This window comes from Topomyia yanbarensis, chromosome 1, assembly GCF_030247195.1.
Source record: "Topomyia yanbarensis strain Yona2022 chromosome 1, ASM3024719v1, whole genome shotgun sequence".
In the NCBI taxonomy this organism is placed as follows: Eukaryota; Metazoa; Arthropoda; class Insecta; order Diptera; family Culicidae; genus Topomyia; species Topomyia yanbarensis.
This window is the reverse complement of record NC_080670.1, coordinates 160,423,900-160,448,979: the sequence shown is the minus strand read 5'-3', so window position 1 is coordinate 160,448,979 and position 25,080 is coordinate 160,423,900. Positions and strand designations below refer to the sequence as shown.

Below are 25,080 nucleotides of genomic sequence, written 5' to 3'. Positions count from 1 at the left end.
AGCCTTTATCGTTCGTCGGATGCTTGCAAAAAACCTAAAAGCTCTCCTGTTCTTCAGCACCAGCACCAGCATGCAAAACACGCCAGAAATGAATCATGGCTTATTATCAAACATCTACCAACCCCGTACACGGCGGTACACGATGTTGATTAAGTTTAATTGGGTTTCCTATTTTCCAACTCGCCATCAGCTCATCTCCGTTGCCGTGGCAGCACACTACACAGCCAACCGGAGTCTGACGAGACCGAGAGAGAGAGTGAACAAACGTGCTCTGGTGCTTTCTGCGCTCATCAAGGCTCATTAGATCTTTGCCTGAATTGGTTTTATTTCTTCATCACTTAGGACGGGCACCGGATCCGGACGATACGGTGGCCCCTCCGTCATTAGCATCAACCAGGGCAGCACGCTGCGTGCTGTCGGCATCGTTTATATGACTAGACTAGGTACGACGAGGGACAACCTGGCTTTGTGCAGAAGTCTATCCGCTAAAGTGCTTCCGAGTTCCGACATGTCACCGGGGAGATTTCCAAGATGGCATTTCTAAGCTAGATGTGTTTATTATGGAAAACCGATTCCGTTGTCGTTTCACGGTTCGAGTTTCTCTTTCGGTTGGCACCTTTCCGGCTCCTATTCGAATCTAATTTAACTAAAAATGTCAGAACAGGAGTCATTAGAAAAATGGTGTTAGAAAGTCGACTAAAGTGCTATTTCACATTATGGAAATTTGATTGAAAACAGCATTGGAGTTGTGTTTCAATAGGCACTGTACGAAAAAAGAGAGCGTGTCAAATTAAATAGACGCATAGGAAATAATATTTGTTACTCATGGAAATATCGAAAACGGGAAAGCTTAAAAAATTCAACATCCAACAAAAAAGAACAATTCAATTTCAGCACTAACAAATAAATAATCAAGTGATTGTTTTAATTTTTCGGAATTGCCATGGGCAGTAGTTTTGCGAAATTTCAATATCTCATGTGTATTTTAATGTAATTAACGGGAGCTTCAGCCAATTCCATTGTGTTTCGGGGTTCACGTAAAGCCCCTGTTTCCTCCGGTCGCTTCCCGCAAACAGTTCTGTGAACAAACAACTACCACTCGAACCCAACATAACTCATCCAGATGAGTTTGCAGTAAATGAAATTAATAATTAATTAATACAATTACGATTTCAATTACACCCATCCGTAGGTCGGTAGGCTGCAGGTTGGCAGGCAGGCAGGCAGGCAGACCGGTGGATGGTAAGCAGTGTACTCCCCACAGTCTGCCACGAGCCGAGCCGGATTCTATGTGGGGGATGACCTGCATAATACGACTCTCGACTTTTTCGCGAAGCCGCGAAACATTGTGATTAAAATTGTAACCTCTCGTGCCAATGTTACTTCTGCACCGGAGAACTACAAACAGTAGGTAATAATTCAGCCAGTGCGTTACGCGTGAGTAGCCATTTTTGGTCAATAGAGGTTTCCAGTTCTGTTGACATAGTTACGATTTTACCGGGTGTTACAAGGGTAACTTTATTAAGGTAGTGGTAGCAATTTCAAGCATTTGACATATTCCATAAGTTCACTCATTAAATGCATACTCGAAAAACATGCCAGAAACGATAAATTATCGTAGTAGGATAGACGAGAATACGTTGCTGAGTTTATCCAAGAACTATTCTAGTAAACAAATAAGGTCAACTGGAATGGTTCGACGGGATGAAAAACGGACAAGCACCCGTTTTTTTCGTGACTAACAGCTCACGTTTCAATATAGAGGCCCCGTTTCAAAATTGCGGAAGAAAAGTCGTGTAATCATTTTTTTTACGTTTAAATCTATTTTTCTGCTGAAAGCAATTGATAGCCATTTGTTGAAAATTCGTGTAGCAATGTTTTAATAAATATTAGAATATGTAGGACATGCATTAAAAATTAAATAAAAACCTGTTTTAATCCACCTAGTGGTGCAGTTGTGCCAATTTCTCCAAACTAAGACTCCATGGCTGGTTATGTTCAATAAAATAGTGTAAATGTCTATTACATTCCTAGCACACTTTGCATATATGCACAATAGCGCGTCACGAACTCAATGAGCAGCGTGTGAAACACTTAACTTAATTAATTAGCCTAATCAGCATTAGTTCAATGTTGTTTTTCTACTATTTAATTCTGTCATGCGGGAGGGTGAAAACCCCACAAACTACTACCCAGCTTAATTTGGTATACCTGATGATATAGCGGCGATATAAAGATGATGAGTTTGAAGGTAGGGGGGGGGGGGAGTATGAGGGATGGATGGGGTGGCTGTCTGAGGGGGATGTAATGAGAGGTGATCTGAAGGGAAGTTTAAAGGAGGGAGTTGATCAAGGGAAAGGGGCAACCCCCTCTCCGTACACCTCTAACTACACCCCTGCCAAAATCCAGAAACCCTAGGTCCAGCGATGCCAGATTTACAGATATGTCTGTAATTTACAGACTTTTTAACCCCTTCATGCCCATGTTGTTTGTGGACATCAACGTTTTTAAACAACTATAACTTGATTAAGGCCAGATTTTCTCACAAAAATGAGTAAGGGTAATAAATGTGACTATTGCCTTTCATTTTAGTATTATAAGTTACATAGATCAGCTCTAGAACTGAAGTTACTGCAATTAGTCGGATTGGATTTCGATGGAGCAGTGCTGCCAGGGACAGTTTACGTTGAAACGGAAATTAAATTTATCATATATCTTCATTATGTTGTAATATTATTGAAAATTGATCAAACTTATCAATTTAGACTGTCTTCGGTTACTTTTTCCACGCAATTGGACTATTGTAAATATTCTAGGAGAATTGGAATTGAGCACTGCGAGGAAAGAACCTATCTTTATGAAAAAAAGCTTTTCGTGTTTGTTGATATCACCTTTTTCAAGGAAAAATAGTTTTGGAACTCTACATGCACTACAACAAAATGGGGCATGAAAGGGTTAAAGTCCCCTGCAGACAAAGTCAGTCCTTTGCTGACTTTTAGAATATTAATACTGCTTAGCAAAATTGCACTATAATAACTGTATTCTAATATGAGTCATTTCTTCATATTAGTATTCTATTTTCAATCCACTTTGATAGAAATGTTCTAATGTAATTAGAATTTACGCAATCGTCTGCTGATTTTTACAGACGTTTCAATTTTCCTTCTACGGACATTTCACCAAAACCCATGGTATTCCTGCTCACGTCAGTCGAAAAAATGGTCGGAATTAGCTTGGTGATTTTCAGCGTGATTGCATAACCTTTCAATATGAGATGGCAAAGATGCGCCAAAATCCAAAAAAAAAAGTTATTCTTTGTCAAAGCACGAGGTCATGGAGTACCTTCATATATCACGAACTGGATACACACAATGCTTAGCAACCGACATCTATACTGAGTTTCTGTGGATATCCTCAAGGTCATCACAACTTCTATGGAACCTTGTCGCCGATGGCTTATTGAGGAAACTTAATAAGGTTGCGTTTCCGACGTATGGTTTCGCCGATGATTATCATATAATGATCACAGGTATTTGCATTAACACACTTTTTGATTTGATGCAACAAGCCTTATGTTTTGTTGAGCAATGGTGTTTTTATGTTGAACTACCAGTTAATCTGAATAAAACATCAATGGTGCTCTTCACGCAACGAAGGATTACAACCGGAGCTCGTCGACTGCAGTTCTTTGACTCAGAAATTTTTATCGCTGATCAAGATAAGTACGTTGGGGTAATTCTTGACTCAACACTTAATTGAAGAGCTCAGACCGATTTCAGGATCAAGAAAGCTTGCATGACTTTCGGCTAATGTAGACGGGCTCTTGGAAAATCTTGGGGACCAAAACCCAAGTACATTCATAGCGGTAAGCTTGAAGCTAGTTGGTACCGCCGCACGGTACTATCTTTGATTTTAGGCCTGAGTTTAGTCCGGTCTAACACGTTAGTACCTGTCATTGCAGGAATGGCTGCATACTGAAGCCAAATGAAAACAGTGTAAAGGAGCGCCATATTCCTCTTGCATACATCTCAATAATTTTAATAAACTTTTCGACCTTTATGTGCAATATTATGACCCACGTTGCACACAAACCATATGGGGGCAAGTAAGCAAGTTTTATCCCGTACGAAAAACAGGTACCCAAGCAACCAAAAGTTCGTATAAGAGAGCTGCATAAGCTTCTCGTTTTAAGTAATTTTACAATACGTTTTATGTTCAAATAGCGACTTAAGCAGCTTTTAAGTACCATTCAAGCTTAAGCAGCTTGAAAGTTCGTAAAGAACTTTATGTGAACTTTAAAGTGCACTTTTTAAGTATTATCCGAACTTCTGGTTGCTTGGGTATAATCGAGTTTTAAATATCATTTTTTTGATATTCAATATCGTCCTATCCATAAGGTGCTGCACGCTCATTTGAAAATGCCATGTCGAAGAGTTATATTGCAGGTTAGCAGAAGTCGAATCATTTTGAAACTAACCGTAGACCGAAATTTTATAATTGGATGCAGAGCTGCATTAAATAAAAATTGTTTTCGTTTGTTAGTTTACTTATGACTATCAAAATGAGTGAAGCTGTTTAATTTACAGTTTAGTTAGTTTAATATTGAGACTTGCTTATATTGTTTCACTATTTATAATTTTCCATCAGATCTTGGACGATTAGCATTTCCACTGTAGAACAAATTGTCATTTAATTCTTAGTGATAGAACGGAAATGCACAGGGTTTGAAAGAAGTTGTGAAAGTTGAGACTGGGCAAATGACTTGGAAAAATGACACAAAAAATTTAATGCGGAAGAATCGTCTAAATCGTGTCGGAACTTAAGGGGGTTGTGTAAAGTATTGTCGGCTTAAAAATGCATTCCTTATTTTTTTTTCGATGCAAAAATTGTCTATTCAGTCAGGTGCCACGTCGAAAACTGGTTTCTACTGGACCAATCGTTGATACATTTGCATAGTTGTTTTTAACATCGCTCCACAAGTAACTAATGGAGCTTTAATTTCTTGGTCGATTTTCGAACTTTTCGTAGCACTTTGAAGCAAAAGTCCGATTATTGTTAAAAAAACGATGAAAATTCTATTGAAAAAATAATAATATTAGGCATTTTGCAAAAAGTTTTTGTAGTTACCTGGGCAATGATGTGAAGAAGATAAACTCTCGACAAACATATGATTACGGCCTAAAAGCCAACTGTCAAAATCTCCGGACAAACCGTTACGCGCCAATCGCAGATGTTTATAGTAACCGAAAAAGAAAAGTTTTCTCTTTCATAAACTGTTATGAACTGTGTTCGGCTAGTAACGGTTTGTCCGGAATTTCCATTCAAAGTGGATTTTTACAGTTGGCTTTTAGGCCGTAATCATATGTTTGTCGAGAACTGTGCAAAATTCAGTAGGATTGGTCCAGGAAATTTTGAGCTACGGTTTACACCGCATTTTGTCGAGGTGCGTCCTGAAGAATCACTGTCTGCATCAAGTGTCAGGTTCAATTTGTTAAGTTATATCTGTCAATTGATTGCAGACTATAGGAAGTAATTAATTGTAATTTATTATTTTGTAACCGGGATTTGAAGCTTTCTCAAATTTTGTGGAAAGCTTAGCAATTTAACCCATTTGACAGATTAACTTCGTTGAAAATCAGCTTTTGAAGTTGTCAAATTCTCAGCTCAATTACTGAACTTTTGGTATTTCAGGATTGATTAGATAATCGTGCTGATAATTTGAATTACTTCATTTTCAGCAAAGTAGGTCTGCCAAATTCTATATTCATGGTTAGTAGAGTAGTTGGGTAGGATGGTATAATAAGCCCCACCAGTCTAAAATGTCAGATTTCTTTTCCAATGACCACATAATTATCTGAAGCAAATAAATAATTGTTTTTGGTTTTTTCATGTGCTGCAGAACAGCAACTAATACAAACGATTCTAAAAAAGGTAAGCTTCCATTATTGTTCTGTAAGCATTTGATTTAATTTGAAATAGTCAGATTTGGCTGAACTGTCTGACTACTAAATATAATGTTAGAGAAGCTTTTTCAATCCTTGGAGTGGCTAGCGACTAACAATACAACTCTATAACGTTCACGATAGTATGCACTATTATTAGCAAAATAGCGAAATAACGTTGTATGCCACGTTCACACTACGGAGTTTAAACATGTTATAATAATTAGCAACAAGATAAATATCATCGAGATAGCGTTAAAACACGTTTTTACTTGTTGTGTGAACGTAGTATTAGCCACTTGAATCTTAAATAATTCTAATGTTACTTTGTTTAAGCTAAATCGAGGATTCCAAAATTATTTTAACTAAATATAAATACGTCAGACTATTAAATGGCATAAACAGTGAATTTTCTATTAACCTCATTGTACGGTTTTTAACATTGCCGTGTACTGCCGATCAGAACGCACTAATGCAAATGGCAGCATCATGTTACCGGAAAAAGACAAAAATATGACATGCTCCTCTTGCGCATACTTCGTTATTTTCAATTAGGCAATCCATGAGACGTTTCTGATCAGCTGATTATTTCTTGTTTACTTATTCTGACGTTACTCCGAGGGGTGCGATGTCCGACAATATCGTTGATTCGATCCAACATCAAACGCATCGGACGCAACAAAAGTTGTTTGTCGGACTAGTTTTTCTGTTCGCAGGAGTAGACTTGTTGACAGAACCCACCGCTGAATTGTCAAACAAACGTCTAATGGATTGCCTAATCCTCTCTTCGGCTTTCTTCTGGATCAAAATGACTCTCTTTGCTCGCAATAAAGATGGCAATAAATAAGCCAGTTTAAACAGGTAGGAAAGACAATCACCGTCGAACTATATTTACCTGTACTTTTGATTTCTCTGTTCTTTCCTTCTCTCTACACGCTTGATTCCAATAGCTCATCGAAGAGTTACAGGAGAGCATTTGGATATATCGAATCGATTATCTCATATTCAGATCAAAGTTGTTTTTGCGGATTCGAATCAAAACTGCAATAAGAATTGTTTTGATTATTTTCTTTTACATATCGCTGTGAGAATAAGTGGGATCATTTTATTCCTTAATATAAATCAATAACATGTTATCACGAATTATTGCCCATATATCTGTCGTATCTCACATCAAAGAAAGTGAATAACGAAAAAAATAGTTTTTTTTTCATAGGATAGATCCAAATAAATGACAATCGGATATAGATCGTAAAATGCACTATTTTATACATTTTCTTATTTTCACTACCAGTTCACAAATTGAATCAGAATGTTAACTGCTTACAAAGTAACTCTATAAATACCCTAAGCAAATATTAAGTAAAAGATTTTAAATATACGCATTTTTCCTTTATGAATAAACTCACATAAAACATCCAAATAAAAATATTTTATAATTGATTGCGAACGCAATATATTTGTTCGTAAAAATATATTACTAGGATGCTCAAAACTCATTTCTGTTTATTTATAAAATCGTAGAATCGTTGTTAGCAAATAAAATCGTTCCAATCTGCATTGATGCATTACAGAAATATGCAATCAACAATATTAAATATAACACTTGTGATCATTCTGTCAAAGTTTAATTTTTTGTTTGACCTTTGTTTACTTTTTATTTAAGCTTCGCTGAAAAAAAACTTGCACAATTTTAATTCGCAGAGTGTGATCTAACCTTTATTTGTAATTGATATTTATTCCAAACTTGTGAAAATTAGCTTGAAACGAATATAAATATTCTCCCCCCGTGTCGACAGGTATTGTATACAGTTATAATGATATTCACATTGAAATATTTCAACCAATTTTTTAATCAAAGTTTAAAATAACTATCATGGCACCAGTTACAAACGATGGTTCAACCCAAAGGGATTATAACTACTAGAGGTCGCATGTCGCTGTTAACACTGAAAATTTATCATCTCGCTCTTACATATGCTAGGCACATTAGTTTGACACATATTGCCCGGGTTTAAACCTGTCAAAGTAATGGGATACAATATGCTAGAGCGAGACCCCATGTTCCAGTCCGTGAATACATGGAGACAGTAGCGCTTTGCTCCCTCTAGTAGTTATAATCTCTTTTGTTCAACCACTTCAAACTTATTTTCTTTTGTGCATTAAATATTATGTCACTACAAAAAGCTGTACATTATCGGCCAACTATAAACTATCCACCAAGTTAAATTTCTAAGTTCAGAAACATATCAATTACATGGTGACAAAATTGTTCTCACACGCTATGGAACGAGACATATGACGAAGAAAAGCTATTTTACTGCAAGAAAATATCGGAATGAAAAACAATTCTCCATGTTGTTTAGTTTACTCATTTTCTTTAACATGAATTTGTTGTTTTTTAACATTGTCGTGTATCGGCGATCAGAACGCAGCCATATAAATGACAGCATCGTTGAGTTAAAGCTTACAAAATAGTTTGGGCCGGTTTAAAAGTTAGTCCGGTTTAAATATAGTTAGTACGCGTTTGAGCTTACGGCTATCAGTGGATCTACACAACAATTGATAGACCAATACTGGCTCACGGGTGCCTTGTGAGATGACAGAAGGGAGAAGTCGTGACAATCCAATCAAAGTTAAACCATCTTCAGAGGATTATCTTGATGGCGATGACTGTTGTGTTCTCGACAACACCTACTGCTGTTCCAGAGGCACTCTTGAACATAAAACCACTACATGTGTTTCTGAAACAAGAAGTACTTTCTTGTGCATACCGTCTTAAGGTTACTGGGTCCTGGAACAGTAACCCAATTCCAAGCCAAAATCTTTGCAATTCTGTGTGGCGTACAATCAGCACTACAACAGGGAATTTGCGGTAAAAGAATCTATTTTTTGCTCCGACAGTCAGTCTGCCCTAAAAGCACTTAGTTCGGCAGATTCGAGATCGAAATTAGTAATCGCATGTCGAACTTAATTCGAAGAACTTAGCCATTCAAATGCTATCTACCTTCTATGGGTACCTGGTCATTTCGGTATTACTGGAAATGAAAGGGCAGACGAATTGGCTAGGGCTGGTGCTGCGACTGACTTCGTGGTCCAGAACCAGTTCTACCACTGTCGATAAGTTGGATAAAACACAAGATTCGCTCTTGGGTTACATCCGAACATGCCAACCATCGGAGTAGCTTGTAAACTTGCGTTCAAACAACGACTTTTCTGCCGCATGTGAGTCCGAAAATGTCAATGAATATGTTGCATTTTTCCAAGTACAACTGCAGAATTCTAATCAGGGCACTAACTGGACATTGCAAACTCAATTATCACATGACTACTATTCAGCGCGCTGATTATTATTCATGTGATCTTTGTGAATCCGATTACCGAGCATCATATCATTTGATATGCAACTGCCGTGTAGTAATTACTTATCCGATTTTGGTTCTCCAAACATAGATGAACCTATGTACAGAGAGCTGAAAGCTGAAGCATATGCTATTGTTCCTAACCCAGTGTGGTAAAGAGCTATAGTTTTAGCCGTATTTGAATGACAGTATCTCCTCGGGGGTGTTATTATCTCAATATCCCCTCAAGGGTGTTGATATATACGCTCACTGCTTAAATAAAAACTCTTAATCCTTCCGGGGGCTGGAAGCTTAATTCCTGCTATAGTAGCACATGTAGATCGTTCAGCATTTCTTCGGGTGTGCAGAATGCTCCGTTTTAATTGTGCTGTGTCGTTATTTTCCTTACCCCTAACCTTACCACTTCCCCAATCCTTCCCATCAGGAAAATGATGCAAAGACGATTCTTAGTAAGGTACAAATCTTCGCTCAACATGGGGAACGTGCCATTTGAGATAGACGCTACTGATTCCTGATTCCTGGGCCAACAGTTGTGCTGTTCTACTCCCTGAGTAAGAAAGTATGACACCGACTTGAAATGGCGAGTTGGCTAACTGCACGGCTGCCTCAGACAGATCTCCGGTTACGTTCAAATTTCGTCACCATTTAGTTGGTGGTACTAGGTTCGGATGGGCCATTCCCGATTTCATCCCGATCCGCCTCTGAACACTACTCCCCATGAAGGATAGTGTCAATCATGGGATCACAAGAATCGACTACGTTCAACGAATGGAGATAGCGGCCCGGAGTTAGGACTCAATAAAATGAAGAAAAACGAAGAAACTCACACACACGGAGCAGGCGCGGCGAATCCGTTCACCAGAGGTGATTTGGTGAGGTCACCACCACCACCAGCAGCTAAACTCGTTCAGCAAGAGCAGGAGGAGAAGAAGCAGCAGCAAAAACAGCCAGAGCAGAGCGGGATGAGTTATCCTTCGCAGAAGCCAAAAGTAGTGACAGCGGAGTACTTGGTGGAGGAGCTCCATAAGTTTGTGAATACGAGAAACAATGTCCTTAAGGACATTCAGGTTCTGACAGCATTAAGCTTGTCCGGGCATGCCGCAGACTCAGGTGATTTGCATTTAATTCGAAAATATGCTGACTCCTGCGTGTAGAAGACAAAAGGTTAAACAAGAAACTCTAAATTTGCTCATATTATACCCTATTCTACGCTTTTCTTATGTTTCCTTCTTCAACTCCTTGGCAGGCAGTACTATGGCTCTTGATATTGATGCTCCTTGAGTACTATGGCTCTTAAAATAGAAAAATATTCCTCCTTCCAGTTCCTTGCTAATTAAATTTCGTTACAATATAAATAATTAAGGAGATGGTTCTCACGATCCGAAAGGCGCTGGTGTCTGCCGTGTAGGAGTATGACACGGCAACCTGGATGGCTCATGTAGCTGGGCGAGCATTGGCGCCGGCTAAGCCTACTATCTTCTAAGCCCCCCCCCCCTCCCACACACACACACACACACACACACACACACACACACACACACACACACACAAAAGGGTAAGGAGACTCAGATTGGAGTGGAGAACACGCCAGTTTCCGTGACACCAAAGAGGACAGGAGACGGAAGACTAAGAGATAGACGCTCGAGGACGCAGTTGTTGCCGAATGAAAGGACGTCATCCAATAGGGAGAAAGCTGGAGTACCGTTGTAGGTCGGAAGGAGGAACACGGGAAACAGCAAAAGCAGAAGGAAGAATGAAATGGCTAGCAAAAGAGGAAAGGAAAACCTTCGACTCGTCAGATGGTGCCAATGGGAAAAGTCGTGCGCGTCAAAGCCAATGACGCGACGACGTATGCAGCGCTGCTCAAGAAGGTCAGAGAGGACCCGGAGCTGAGGGATTTAAGGGAAAGCGTTGGAAGAATCAGGCGTACTCAAAAAAGCGAGATGCTCTTCGAATTTAAGAAGGATCCCACAACTAGCAGTTCGACCTTGCAGGAGACTATTATCAAATCAATGGGTGAAAAGCCTTAAATCCGGAGATGGTGATTGTGTACAAGGACCTGGATGAGATCGAGCGGAGAGGTGCACTGAAGCAGCAGTGTAACCTTGGCGAGGTGCACATGGATACGGAGGAACTCAGACAGCATTGATTCGCTTACCGCTAACCGCTTCCGACAAGACACTGGAGGTAGGCAAGGTTACGGTTGGATGGTCGAGATGCCCATTGAGAGCTGCCCCACGAGTAAATAAACAAGCGCAGAAATGCTTCAAGTATTTGCGCTTTAGACATTTGGTAAGGGCTTGCCAAGGGGTAAATCCGGGATGTGCTAAAAAGCGGGAGACAGACCGTTTTGCGAGAGACTACACACAGAGGCCGAAATGCTTACTTGTTCAACTTCAGCGAACGGAAACGACCATCAGACGGGTGGCTTTAAATGACCTGCCTACAAGAAGGCGACTGCGGGCCAACGGTAATGGAGATAGCCAAGATAAATCTGAATCAATGTCACAGTGTCTCTACGAGACACAGTCTACGACAGAAACTACGCGTTATGTCTCTTTGATTGCAGAGCCGTATCAAGTCCCTTGATAAAGGTAACTGAGTGACGGATAGACTGGGAACGGCTGTGATACAAGCTATAGGCAGATTCCCCATTCAAGACGTGATAGAACGCTCATACGAGGGCTTCGTGATTGTCAAAATCAATGGCGTATTCGTGTGCAACTGTTACGCTCCTCCTGAATTGCTCAGTCTAATGCTGGATCAGTTAACCGAGCAGTTGATCATTCGAAAGCCGGTAGTCCTTGGTGGTGGCTTCAACGCCTGGACTGTGGAATGGGGCAGTAGAGTATCCAACACAAGAGGGTGTATCCTGTAGGAAGCTCTAGCGAAATTAGAAATACGACAGTGCAATGAAGGTTCCGTTAGCACATTTCATAGAGACGGGAGGGAGTCTATCATCGATGTCACATGTAGTCCTTCACAGAAGGCGAACATGGATTGGAGATTATGCGAAACGTATAGCGACCGCCAAGGATTCGCTACCGTATCGGTCAACAGAACCCTTCTGTAGCACGGAGAAAGATGACTGGCGAAAGTGTAAGACAAACAAAGATCTTCATTGAGGTATTTCTGTTGAACAGCGGGACCGTGAACGTGGATGCGGCTGACCTAACAAGAAAGGATTGTGACGCCATAATGCCGTGAAAACTGGAAACACGCAATAAACAGCGTCCAGCTTACTGGTAGAACGGAACGCTTAGTACGATACGCGCTTCTTGGATCAAAGCCAGAAGGCGAGCTCAGGGAGCAATATCGGAACCAGATAGAGAAGAACGTAAGGCAGCATTTTGGGAAGCTGAGACCGCTTTGAAACCGGAGTAATCAGACTTAGCAAGTCTGATTTCCGCAGGGAGCTGTGCCAAGAAGTAGACCCCAATTCCTGGGGCGATACGTACCGAGTCGTGATGACTAAAATAAGTGCCCGGGTAAGCTGAAGATAATTGTCGAGGGTCTTTTCCCGAAGCACGATCCAACTATCTGGCCACCGACACCGTACGGCGAAGAAGAAAGAGCAAATACGGACGATCGGCAAGTGACTAACGACGAGCTCGCAGAAGCATCGAAGCGCCTGAAATCAAAGAAAGTCCCCGGACCGGGTGGAATACTAAACGTGGTGCTGAAAGTAGCGATCATGACATCTGCGGACATGTTCAGCATGGTGCTGCAGAAGCGTTTAAATGAAGGTAACTTCCTCGAATTGTGGAAGATACAGAAACTGGTGTTGCTGCCGAAGCCAGGGAATTCACCGGGCGATCCGGCCTCGTATAGACCCATATAACTCCTAGAAAGAATTATCCTAAAGAGGTTGACGAAATGCACGGAGAATGAGCGCGGACTGTCGAAGATGCAGATCGGGTTCCACAAAGGAGCATCAACAATGAATTCGAACAGTGCTCGAGAGTTCTGAAAAGTCATCTAAACAGAAGCGAAGAGGAGATCCATACTGCGCAGTGGTCACGATAGATGTGAAGAATGCATTCAACAGTGCCAGCTGGGAAGCCATCGCTGCAGCGCTGCACAGGATGAGGGTTCCCGACTAACTGTGGCAGATCCTGAAGAGCTACTTTCAGAGCAGAGTGCTGCTATACGAGTCGAGCGAAGGGCAGAAGTCAATGCGAGTCACAGTGGGCGTTCCTCAGGGTTCCATTCTCAGTCCAATTCTTTGGAACGCGATGTGCGATGGGGTCTTAACTCTCCGGTTACTCAGGAAACGGAAAATCGTGGGTTTCGCGGACAATGTGTCACTAACGGTGATGGGTGAGACACTTGAAGAAATGGAGGTATCGGTGACGGAGACAATAGACGCGATCGAGAGCTGGATGAACGGAAGCATCAAGCTGCATATAGCTTACCACAAAATGGAAGTGCTGTTGGTCAGCAACTACAAAGCGGTCCAGCGGATGCAGATCGACGTCGGATGGCACTACAACTACGCCTGCGAAAAGTCGGCGAAGGCAACGAACGCAATAGCAAGGATTATGCCAAACACTGGCAGTCCGAGTAGCAGCACGAGTCGTCTGCTAGCTAGTGCTTCGTCATCGATATTGTTATATGGGGTTCCTACCTGACGTGCTGCGCTAAAAACCCCCATCTGCATCACAGCATGACAGATACTAAAAACGAGTGCTAAAATCGAAGAAACACCAGAAACGTGAGGGAGATGGTGAGAATCGATTCGATGACGAGGTGGCAGCAGGAATGGGAAAGTACATAAAAAGGAAGGTGGATCTACCGGCTAATCCCAAACCTGTTGATTTGAGTCAATAGAAAAGATGGAGAGGTGAACTTACAGCTGACACAGCTCCTGTCGTGCGGAGGCGGTATGCGTCATTGCCGAGATGATCCCATCTGCATTACTCTGACTGAGGACGCGAAATGCTACCACCGGAGAAATGCACGAAATGCAAGAAGATTGATTGGAGTGGACTAGTTGGCAAAGTAGCAGCAAGAGAGGGACAACGCTTAGAAATTAGAAATGAAGTTGGATCCACCGACTCATCCCAAATGTGTCGACTTCAGTGCATAGGAAGCATGGAGAGGTGAACTTCCATTTGACGCAGTTTTCGTCCGGGTACAGATGCTTCCGGAAGTACCTCTAATTGTTTGAACATGCTTCGTCACCCCTTTGCCAGGAGTACATGCAAAAGACCCCGGAATACGTGGTCTTCGAATGCCCTAGGTTCGTAGAAGTTTGGAAGGGGTATGTCTGGTGTGACAGTTGACAGCATCGTCGAAGAGATGTGCCACGACAAACAAATCTGGGATGCTGTCAACAGAGTAGTTACGAGTATACTCTCCGAGCTGAGGAGAAAGTGGAAAAGGGACAAATAAATTAGCGCTATCGACTAGAAAGCGGCCGTGAAACCACAAATCGTGTCTCGGGAGAAATTCCACCGGCAGGGACCAGGTGAGTAGCGCGCGACATAGCACCGGGTTTGTGTACTCGGGGCGCAAGCTAACTGGACGTCAGGCTTTACCGGAATCGCCCGACATCCTTCCGGGTATCTCGTGAGTAGGTTGGATGCACCATCAGGGATTAGAGCGAGTAGATTGCATCGAACAGCTAGCAGTCGGTCGTTGGAGCGCCAGTGAACAGGAAGCTACCGCAGGGCAGACTTCAGCACCTACTAGCTAGCCCGTTGAGTAGGCAAGGTCCACCGTCGAACACTAGATCGAGTACTTCAATTTACTCTTACTATTTTTCTTCATTTATTCATTTTAATAATTTTATCAAAATAATTATTTTGATGCGATTTAATTTTCTCTATCTATCTTATAACTTTTTTAAATTGCTTAATTTTTCATTTTTATAAATTAATTTATTGTGTTCAGTTTATTTTTATTCATTTTATCAATTCTATTATTTTTTAATTTAATATTTTTTTTGGTCATTTTATTGATTTTTATAATTTTATACATAGGTATTATTTATTTATATTATTCATTTCGATTATGTTTGTAAAATTTATTAAATTTATCAATTTCATTCATATCATTCATAAATTCTAGAGAAAATTGTCAATAGGACGTAAGTAAGATTGAGAGCCTCTCTTTGTTTACTTTTTCTTTCGTTTATTACGACGTCATTAGAACACTTTGCACTAATTTTCCAGTACATATCTAAAACCGACGGTTTTTATTTGAATATTATGCAAAGAGTAAAGTAGTAAATGGTGAAATGGCCGAGTAATGAACAGAAGAGAAAGACCCCAAAGAGAATCTCTCATTGTTACTTACGTCCTATTCTAAATTTTCTCTAGAATTCATCTTAGTCGTTTTATACATTTTATTTTGCTCCATTTTATTCATTTCATTCATTTAGTCGTGTTTTTTAATGTAAAAGATTTCCAAAGATTTTTGCAAATATTTCGATATTTCAACAATTTTTTAGAAATTTCACAGATGTGTCTGTTATATGGGACCCTCAGAGAGTAAAAAGCTTGAAACATAGACTTTAACTCGGCCTCGCACTGGCTGTCGGCGAAACGCCCCACAGCATGGTCGCGGTCGTCTCCCGGAGACACGCAAACCGGTCATTAGAAATTCAATCCAGCTGAATAATTGACGCCACAGGTAGCAAATTGGTCCGCATTTCATCTGTTCGCCCCCCGGTCCGTTGCCGTAGGTCGACTGAACCGCCTCCAGCATCGTTATAAATATTCGCTTTTCCTTCGACGGTCATTTACGATATTAAACTCGCCAAGCTTCCCAAATGAATTTCTTTAAGGGACCAACTAGCTACCTACCTGATGATCGAAGTTTCAATCAGCCGTTACTACCGAAGCGGAAAGGCGTAAAGTCGGGAAAATGGAGCTGCAAGACAATGACAGCATCAGCAGCGCCATTTGGTTAAATGGCTTTATTTTCATTTAATTTAATTAGAGTTCTGCGAAATGGAAATTAAATTAAAACTTGTTCTCTCGCAGCGCTGAGCGTTTGTGAAGCTAGCGAGCGGGTGGTAGCTAAAGGGACGGGATAAAAACGCACTACTGTTGCGGAAACGGGCGGTTTCGGTTCCAGCTCTGTGTCTCATCAGTGTAATTTTTTTTTCTAGAACGAGCAGGAGCCGCTATGGGTACTCATGAACACAGAAAAAGAGAGGTGTGTAGCATTTTCTGCTCGTTTTCGCCGGAATTGGGATCCACCCGTGCCGACACTTTCGGTCAGGAAGCCGGCAGATGGGCGGAATAAGCCTAATGGTTTACTAGTGGCTCGACATGCATCTGCTTTTAAGAGCACTTTGTAACTGTCATGTACACGTCAGCAATAAACAATAGCCCTTCTGCCGGATCTCTCAGTCGAAGCGAAAAACTATAGTAGCACTCTGGCGTGGCCGTAAATCACCTAGTAGCGGTAACGGGAGCCGCGTCCCAGTTGCGACCGGATGGTGGTCCGTCAAATACGATTATGAATACTAGATTTGTCACGTTGATTTTGAATTGTCCCCGGTATTGCCTAACACTCGCTTTTTCTTCTTTCTCCCGCTTTATTTTCGCAGGTGAGGTGGAGCGACTACTCAAAGAGCACCAACAGAACCAGGAGCTGGTGGATAAGATCGGTAGCAATTTCTACCAGATCATCTACCCGGTGCAGCTGCGGCACCACGAAAAGATGGGCATCTCGACGCGAGAAGTCGGCGCACCAAAGGTACGCTATCGTTCCCGCACCTCCGCATCATCACCATCAGCATCATCATCAACATCAACATCATCATCATCATCAATATCCATGTTTAACTCCATTACCAACAACACCAATACCCACAACACCACTGCCACACGCACACGAAAGTCCTACCCGAATGATGCCGGTGGTGGCGGTAGTAGTAGTAGTAGTAGCGCAATGATGAATCACGACGATTATGACCACAGGATGGTATGTGATAAATATATTTGTTTCTCGATGGCTTGTGTGACAAAGTGTGAGTTGTTTGTTACGTTTGAGTATGATTTTGTACAGAGTTGTTTTTTTTGTGCGTGTCGTTTGGGTCAAGGTGACAATAGAAAGCGTAGTTCAAATATGCATAATTTCGTCTCACTTTATTATACAGTGTAAAAACTTTTTCAAAGGAAAAGAATACTATATTACTTACTCAAACCATTTGATATTTTTGATTGAAATCTTGTTAAAAATAACTAAAAATAGTGTCTATTTCATTCAACTTTGAATTTTAGTGTTTACAAAATAGAAATAAAAAGCAGTAAAATAAATAATTTCACTGTAATACTACAGTATTTTTTCGACAGAGTAGAAAAGAAAACAGTGAAATCTAATGTTATGCAACAAAACAAAAACAACAACGCTTTTTCATCAAAATTTTAATGCCAGATTGACCTTTAACATTTCAAGCTGACATTTATTGTACAGCAAATTTTATTGTTACATGAAGCATCATTGTGATAAATATCAAACTACGTAGAAACAGTATAAATAATTATATTTGTTCCTCCATGTTTTCATTCCAGGTAATGTTTATTGTTGCTTTCCATTCGGGTTTACTCCCAAAACAGTATTCACAGTTTGGAAACAGATTGTTTTTGTTATTACCACTCCAAAAAGTACAAAAAAAATCTAGCTTTGAATCCGTTGAAGCTTCGCAAATTGAATGAAACGTGCATTCCAATTTTTCCAATGAATAAATAATATAATAGTTGGTAGTACTGCTGCTCCACATTCTGCCGGCCGAGCCAACTATCTCGGAACGGTTGGATAAATGTGTTCGACAAAGGCTACAAATTTCTATTTAAATTGGATGAAACACTAATTAATTGAATTGTGCCGGACTAGCCAACCGGGTTAGTGATTCAAATTCGTTTCCATATTTCAACCAATTTGTTTGTATCGGAAATATATCTAAAAATAGGAAAAGTTATTCACGCATAATATCTGCACGGAAGGCCGTTCGGTGAAACGTCAGTAACAATTATAGTGAAAGAAGAGCTGTAAATATTAGCTTCATTCATTTGGTGAAATGTTGCTGACCCATGATAATTGCTGTAATTTTAATGTGACTGTGGTCGTGCTTTTTTAATTTTTTTCTACTGAGAATTTTTGTCCCAGATTTGACAATTCCACGTGAAAACATCAAGATAGCGTTCCTGATAACTTAAATGATCTCCGCACTGTTTTTTTATAGTTAGGTTTAAAGAGCTTCAAAAACCTGACCTGCAGTGTATTGGCACTGTGTGGGACTCACAACTCACTTTCTTATGCTCTATCTCGGAGCCTCGCTTGGTCCATGAAATGCCCCTTGAGCTTTGATTTAACTTTCGACTCTTGCTTATTGTCTCTATCTAATACGTCACTATCGTCCCCGTTAGCTGTTTAGATACTGATTCCATAAGCCATTTAGTTCCTGATTCCGTGAGTCATTCAGCTTCCTGCCTTATTACGATCTATCCGGATAGTCCCCGGCTGTTAACTCACCCTACTTCGACTGAGAGTTTCCCGACGGAGGAATTTCTCCCGACGGCGATACCCGCTTTCTTGAGCCATTTAACTCCCAGCTTTATCGAGATCTACTCGGATATTATCCGGCGGTGACTTCTCTGGAAGCTGAATCTCTCTCGGTACCAATATCTGTTTCGTAAGCCAATTAGTTAATATTTTTGCCACGGTATAGTCGGATAGTCAACGGGGGTGAATCTACCCTACTACGAATGCAACGGCGGTAGATTTCTCACGATACCGATGTTCGTTTCCGTGAGCCATTTGGCTCCCCGCTTCGTCCCAATCTACTCAATTTTGTCCCCGGCTTCGGTCCTAGTCTGCTCATCAGGCCAGCCAGTAGGTTCTGAGGCCTGTCCAGCGATTCTGGGTGGAGCGTAGCTTCCGGTTCACTGGCGCCCCAATAACCCACTGCTAGCTATTCGACGCGGTCTACTTGCTCTGATCTCCGGCGGTGAATATAGCCTACTCACGAGCTACCCGATAGAGTGTCGAGGTCGGTGCGGCGATTCCGGTGAAGCCGGATGTCTGGTACACTGATGCCCCGACGACCCCAACTCGGTGCTACCACTTAACTAGTCCTCGACGGTGGACCTAGTCTACACTGACGAAGAGTTCTCCTGCGCCGGAGTTTCTCCCGAAACCCAAATTCGGCGGCTTTCTACCCTTAGTCCCTTCGACACTTTCTCTGCAGCTCTGAGAGTATACTCATAAACACTCTGTTGACAGCGTCCCATATATGCTCGTCGTAGCACATCTCTTCGACGATATTATCTACTGTCACACCAGGCATCCCCCTACGAATTTCTTCGAACCTAGGGCATTCAAGGACCACCGTGTTTCAGTGTCTCTTGGACGTTTACATACTCCTAGCAGAGGGATGACGAAGCATTTCCCAACAGATCCAGGTACTTCCGGAAGCATCCGTGCCAGGATAAAAATTGCGTCAAATGGCAGTTCACCTCACCATGCTTCCTACGCATCCACACCAACACATTTGGGATGAGTCGGTGGGTCCACCTTCCTTTCTCCGCGTTGTCCAACTCTTGCTGCCATTTAGCCAACGAATCCGCTCTGACCAGTCTCCGTGCATTTCATGTATTCCTCCGCTGGTAGCATTCCACGTCCTCAGCCTGAGTGATGCAGATGGGGATCATCCCGGCAATGACGCATATCGCCTCCGACGACGTCGTTCTGGACGCGCTCGCGACACGAACAGTCATTAGGCAAAACGTGCTTGTCAACTTCGTCCGGTTCCACTTTGAGTTCCGTGCAGCAACCCAGGCCGGTATATCATATGATATATAATAAGCCATACCTCAGTATCGCGGATACCAGCCAGGAGACATCTTGTGCTGCATTTTGCTCCTCCGATGTTCGGCATGATCCTTGCTAATACGTTAGTGTCCTCGCAGCCTTCTCATATACATAGTCGAGATGGCTGTTGTATTTTAACCGATCGTCCACTATCACACGCAGGTGCTTCAGCGAACGCATCGATGGGATAGATTGTCCCCCGCGGCTGATCACGACAGGTTGGATTTTTTTTCGGTGGCTCACCAGCTTTACCAACATCTTGTGGTGAGCCAGCTGCAACTTGACATCCACCATCCAGGTTTCAACGGCTATCGTCAAGACAACGTCATCTACAAATCAATTGATGCATTGTTAACACTCCGTTGTACATTATATTCCAAAGCGTTGAGCCTAGTAAGGAGCCCCGAGGTACTTCCGCCGTAACCCTAATCGACCTATGCCCCAGGTTCGTCTCGTAAACCAGTACTCGGTTCTGAAAGCAACTTCTCAGAACCTTGCACTAATACTCCGGGGCCCACATTATGTTCAGCGCTACGGCGGCAGCCACTCGGTTGGCGCTGTTGAACGCGTTCTTCACATCGATTGTAATCACGGCGCAGTAGCGGTAACCGAACTGCCTTTGAAATAGTCCGTTCTCACTTTCAGCGTAGCTCATCAGCCTGAGTATACAGCAGGCATTGAGGATGATACGGTATTGGATCTCCTGGCCGCTTCCCTAGTATTGGCAGCTGCATTAGCTTCTGGATCTTCCATCTGTCCAAGAAGTAGCCTTCGTCCAGGCATTTCTGTAGAACTATCCCGAACATGCCTGGAAATGTCAGGATTGTGGTTTTTAGTGCCACTTTGGGGATACCATCCGGACCGGGAGCATTCTTCGGTTTCAGCCCTTTTGCCACTATAAGGAGCTCTCGTTGGAGACTCGATTGTCGTCAGCATTTCCAACAATCTGCATCACCGTAAGATGTAGGCGTCCATACGAGTAGGTCGTGCTTCGGGAAAAGACCCTTCACGATCATTTTCAATGTGTTTACGCACATTTCAGCTGGCGACGTTTAACCTTTTGATCTTGGCCATTACGTCACGGTAAGCGTTGACCCAGGGGTTAGCGTGTACTTCTCTGCACAGTTCCTTGTAGCAGCTGGACTTACTAAGCACTATCTCGTGTTTCAAAGCTATCCTAGCCGCCCTGAATGTCACCTAACACTTTTCTCTGGCTGCTTCAGATCTTTCTCTCTGAACGCGTTTTCTGGGCATGCTGAACCTTTCGTTCTACCAATACACCGGACGCCGGCAGTTTCTCAGATCCAATTTCCTTGGCATTGTTGCGTCACACACCCTCGCTAATGTTTCCGACAGCTCACCGGCATTCGAAATCGGAGGTAGGCTGTCCGCATGAAGTGCTTCCATAAAAAGGTGTGGGCTCTATGTGTGTACTGCTCACTAATTCGCCAACACCTCTCCGTTTGTTTAGTGGCTCTAGGGATCAATCGTAACGAGCACACCAACCATCCGAGTTTGATCTTACCGGTCGACATAAGCTTGTTGGATGCGGTTGTCGATAAGCGTATCTCTGCTATCTGTGTGCCACCGTACGCCTTCCTCAACCTGACTGACATCTGCTCTTTCTCCAGGTTAAATTGCTCTATTAGTGCGCTCCTCTTTTCGTCTTCCGTTCTCGTCCAGTTCCCTGCACTCGATCACTGCTTCCTGAACTAAAGCTCTCACCTTCGCTTGCCATCCCACTGCTTTTGCCTCGAGTTCCCGTTAGGCCGAGCTCTTCATCAATGGATTTTTCTTCAGCTCGAACAGCATTTCGCCTTTCTGAGTGCGCCTGGTTCTTACTACGTTCTTCCCCAGCTCCTTCAGCTCGGGATCCGCTCTCACCCTTTTGAGGATCACAGGGAACGCCACGTCGTCGTTTGCTTTGACGCTCTAGTACGTCTCCTCTATACCTCCTCTTTTTGTTTTTCCTACTCTCTTCTACGGTTCGCCATACACTCTCCATTGTTTCGCTGTCTTTCACCGAACTTCTTGGGCTTCTTTGGTTCCTCCTCCTCTCCTGGTGTTTCCCATACTCTTTTCACAGAACGGGAATACCGGTCACCCTTTGGCGTCTCATAGGCTTCTGCTTTCGCTATCTGCGTGGACTTCAGTATCTATTCGGCGTTTTCAGCACTCTTCAGTAACGCCATCTGTTCGCATTCGGCTGCTACTGCGGCAGATTTTATGCTAATAACTAGTTCCCTATCTGTCCGTGCACATTTCCTTTGCTCCTCACGAATTCGTGGAGTTCTGCGATTTTTTCTCAACTTCCCAGCAGTCTGAGTATTCTTAGATAATGCTTGGTTTCGGAGTAAGCACCTAAAACTCTACTTTTCTGTGGCGTCCTATTGGTTTGTCGCCACTCGTTCTCAGCATGGCCTCCCCCTACCAAAGTTTTAACTGAACGGAGGGCAGCGAGTACCATTTTCCCACTCGCCATTTCAGGGAAGTGTCACCCTTCCTTACTAAGGTAGTGGAACGGCGTGACTGTAGGTTCGTGGATCAATTTTGAAGATGTCCGTGTTCTGCCGCCAGTGTGCTGTACTTAGAATCTTACTGGTATTGATCCTAATGTACCGGTTGGCACTCCGATTGGGTGAGGATGCTTTATGCTAAAGTCTTCGATAAAACCTTAGCGGAAGCGACACTGACTCGCTTCGGCGGAGCTGCTTTCGGATTTATATGGATTTTTATAAAGGTTTAGTAGAGCCCACCATAGCCTTGCCCACCATATCCTAGCAGTAGGTCCGGAGGGGCCATTCGGCTCCCGAACTCCTGTCCTCCTATCCCTGCTGCCCCTTATCTCTGCACTATGTAACCAACAAAGCGTAGCTGTGTGGTTCCTTATTGTAATTGCAAATATGAATATCATTGACAACTATCGAAACATTTGAGATCTTTTCGCCAACAGTTCGGAAGCGAAAAAAACAGATGCATTTGCGCTCCATAGGATTCGTTTTAAGTGTAGATGAAACTAATTCATGTTTAGAAGATTTTGCTCGCCTATGAGACTTGTCGCAGCTTTAACACCTTCATGGTCGTGCTGTTCACTTTTCTCTCTACTGAACACGTTGGTAAGGAAAAGATTTTTTTTGTGCGAAAAAGTTGAATAAAGTAGCCAATACACGTCTGCTTGTCTCTCTTGTATATGCTTTCAAATAACACCTCCATTTATGACACCACTCTCGAGATCTAGATTTAGGCTAGTAGTCAACGGTCGGTACAATTGTAACTTTACCAATCCTTACCTTCCTTCTTTCATGCATACACAGAGCTGTTATCGATTAGAAATGTACGCGACAATAAGGAATACATAATCGTTAAAAAGTTTATGACAGATCGTTTCGCACAACCGCTCCGGGATATGAACATAAACTCGCACCACCAAGTTATTCGAAGACTAGGCAGGTTTTATGAATGTGCTCTTTTCTACTGTTGGGTTTACTTTTCCACGTGCGACGTCAAACAGTTTATGTGATTGGATTTCTTTTCACGATTCTAAGTTATTATATAAAGAAGTACTTATTGGCTTGTATCTCGCCATTTGGTGGTTCATTCCTACCGAGCTGTCAGTCGACTATTTGAGTTCTTTCACGTTTATGGAACGCACACAGAATATATGTGGATATAACCTCACTTTCCCTTGGTAACCCAGAATTTACTCTCAAGTGATTGCAAAACTCTCAGTACATTTGATGTACTGAAAATTAGAAATTATCCTAACAAGAAACATTCTAAAGCTATGTAATTATATTAAAACAATTTAGAGTTCTTTATGCCTAATTAGTCGGTATTTCCCTACAGTACTCAATTCCAGATACATCCAAGTAGGCATAAACGAAGTAAGTAATCATACGAAGAAATCTTACTGTCAAATTATATTAGAATGTCAGGTTATTTCACTTGTAACTTGGCGGAAACAGATCTTTCGGGTAAGTTAAATGACAGCTATAAACTTTGTGTGCAGACTAAAAATCAAAAATTTATAGAGACAGGTTCGCGTTTTCTTATAGACCTATAAATAAATAAAATAAATAAATTACCATGTAGGTTACGGTATTGAAATTGAAGCAATCCAGCAATCTGCTGTTGGACCTGCATGTGGCAGTTTGTAAGGTTAGGATAAACAATGTGTTAGCTGTCATCGCATGCACCATTTGCTTTTTTGTACATCGTTTCACCTTCAGTCCCTATTTTCCTTGGTAGTTACATAGGTTATAAATTATTTATACTCCTTCGTGAATGTGGTTAATGTCCGCTTCTAGGAGAAGAGATAGGTACTTGCTCCAGACCGGCGTTGGTCCTTCCTAGCATAAACGGTTATGCTGGTGTTACGCATTTATGGCTGCTGGCACAGTCTTTTGTAATTGCAGCGATTCACACATTTAATAAGATTAGGTGATAAAAATGAACGCGTCTTTGTATGCATTTTTATGATTGAGTTCATTTAGCTTCCTAATTGCTAATGAAACACCTTTAAGGAACCATTAATACATTATGTCACACTTAGCCCGAAATTGCTTCCGGCTGTGAATCAAAAAAGTGCTCATCAATGTTTATTTCGTCAACCTGCCGACGAACCGGCGCCAATACCTGCCCCTCATCAAGTTATTTATTTATTTTTTCTTTAACGTCGCATACTTCCCAGTTTTTTTGGGCCTTCCGACCTTTAGGAAGTCTTTATAAGCGTAGACCTTCTTCACGTACACGTTTAAGCACTGTACAGCCGATCACGGGGCGATGGACCCTGCCTGCGAGAATATGTGTCGGGTATATTTACGTTTTGTCTGAGCTTAAAACGCGATGCTACTTTTCGTGAGGAAGCCCTTAGTTGGACTCATTTTTTGGATATCGCTGTTGCGCCGCTCATCCAATCAATGTCTTTGTAAGCAACGAATAAAATATGG

The 25,080-nt window shown here is 42.1% G+C and overlaps 1 protein-coding gene across 13 annotated transcripts in view; it reads left to right on the top strand.

Annotated features, from left to right (window-relative positions):
* LOC131679280 (disintegrin and metalloproteinase domain-containing protein 33) overlaps positions 1 to 25,080 on the top strand; it is a 1,109,813-nt gene that overhangs the window by 546,392 nt on the left and 538,341 nt on the right. For all 13 annotated transcript variants that reach the window (XM_058960010.1, XM_058959995.1, XM_058960002.1 and 10 more), the window contains exon 4: positions 16,866 to 17,014. In XM_058960010.1, coding sequence (XP_058815993.1) covers positions 16,866 to 17,014 — 149 coding nt within the window. The remainder of the gene's footprint in view (positions 1 to 16,865; positions 17,015 to 25,080) is intronic.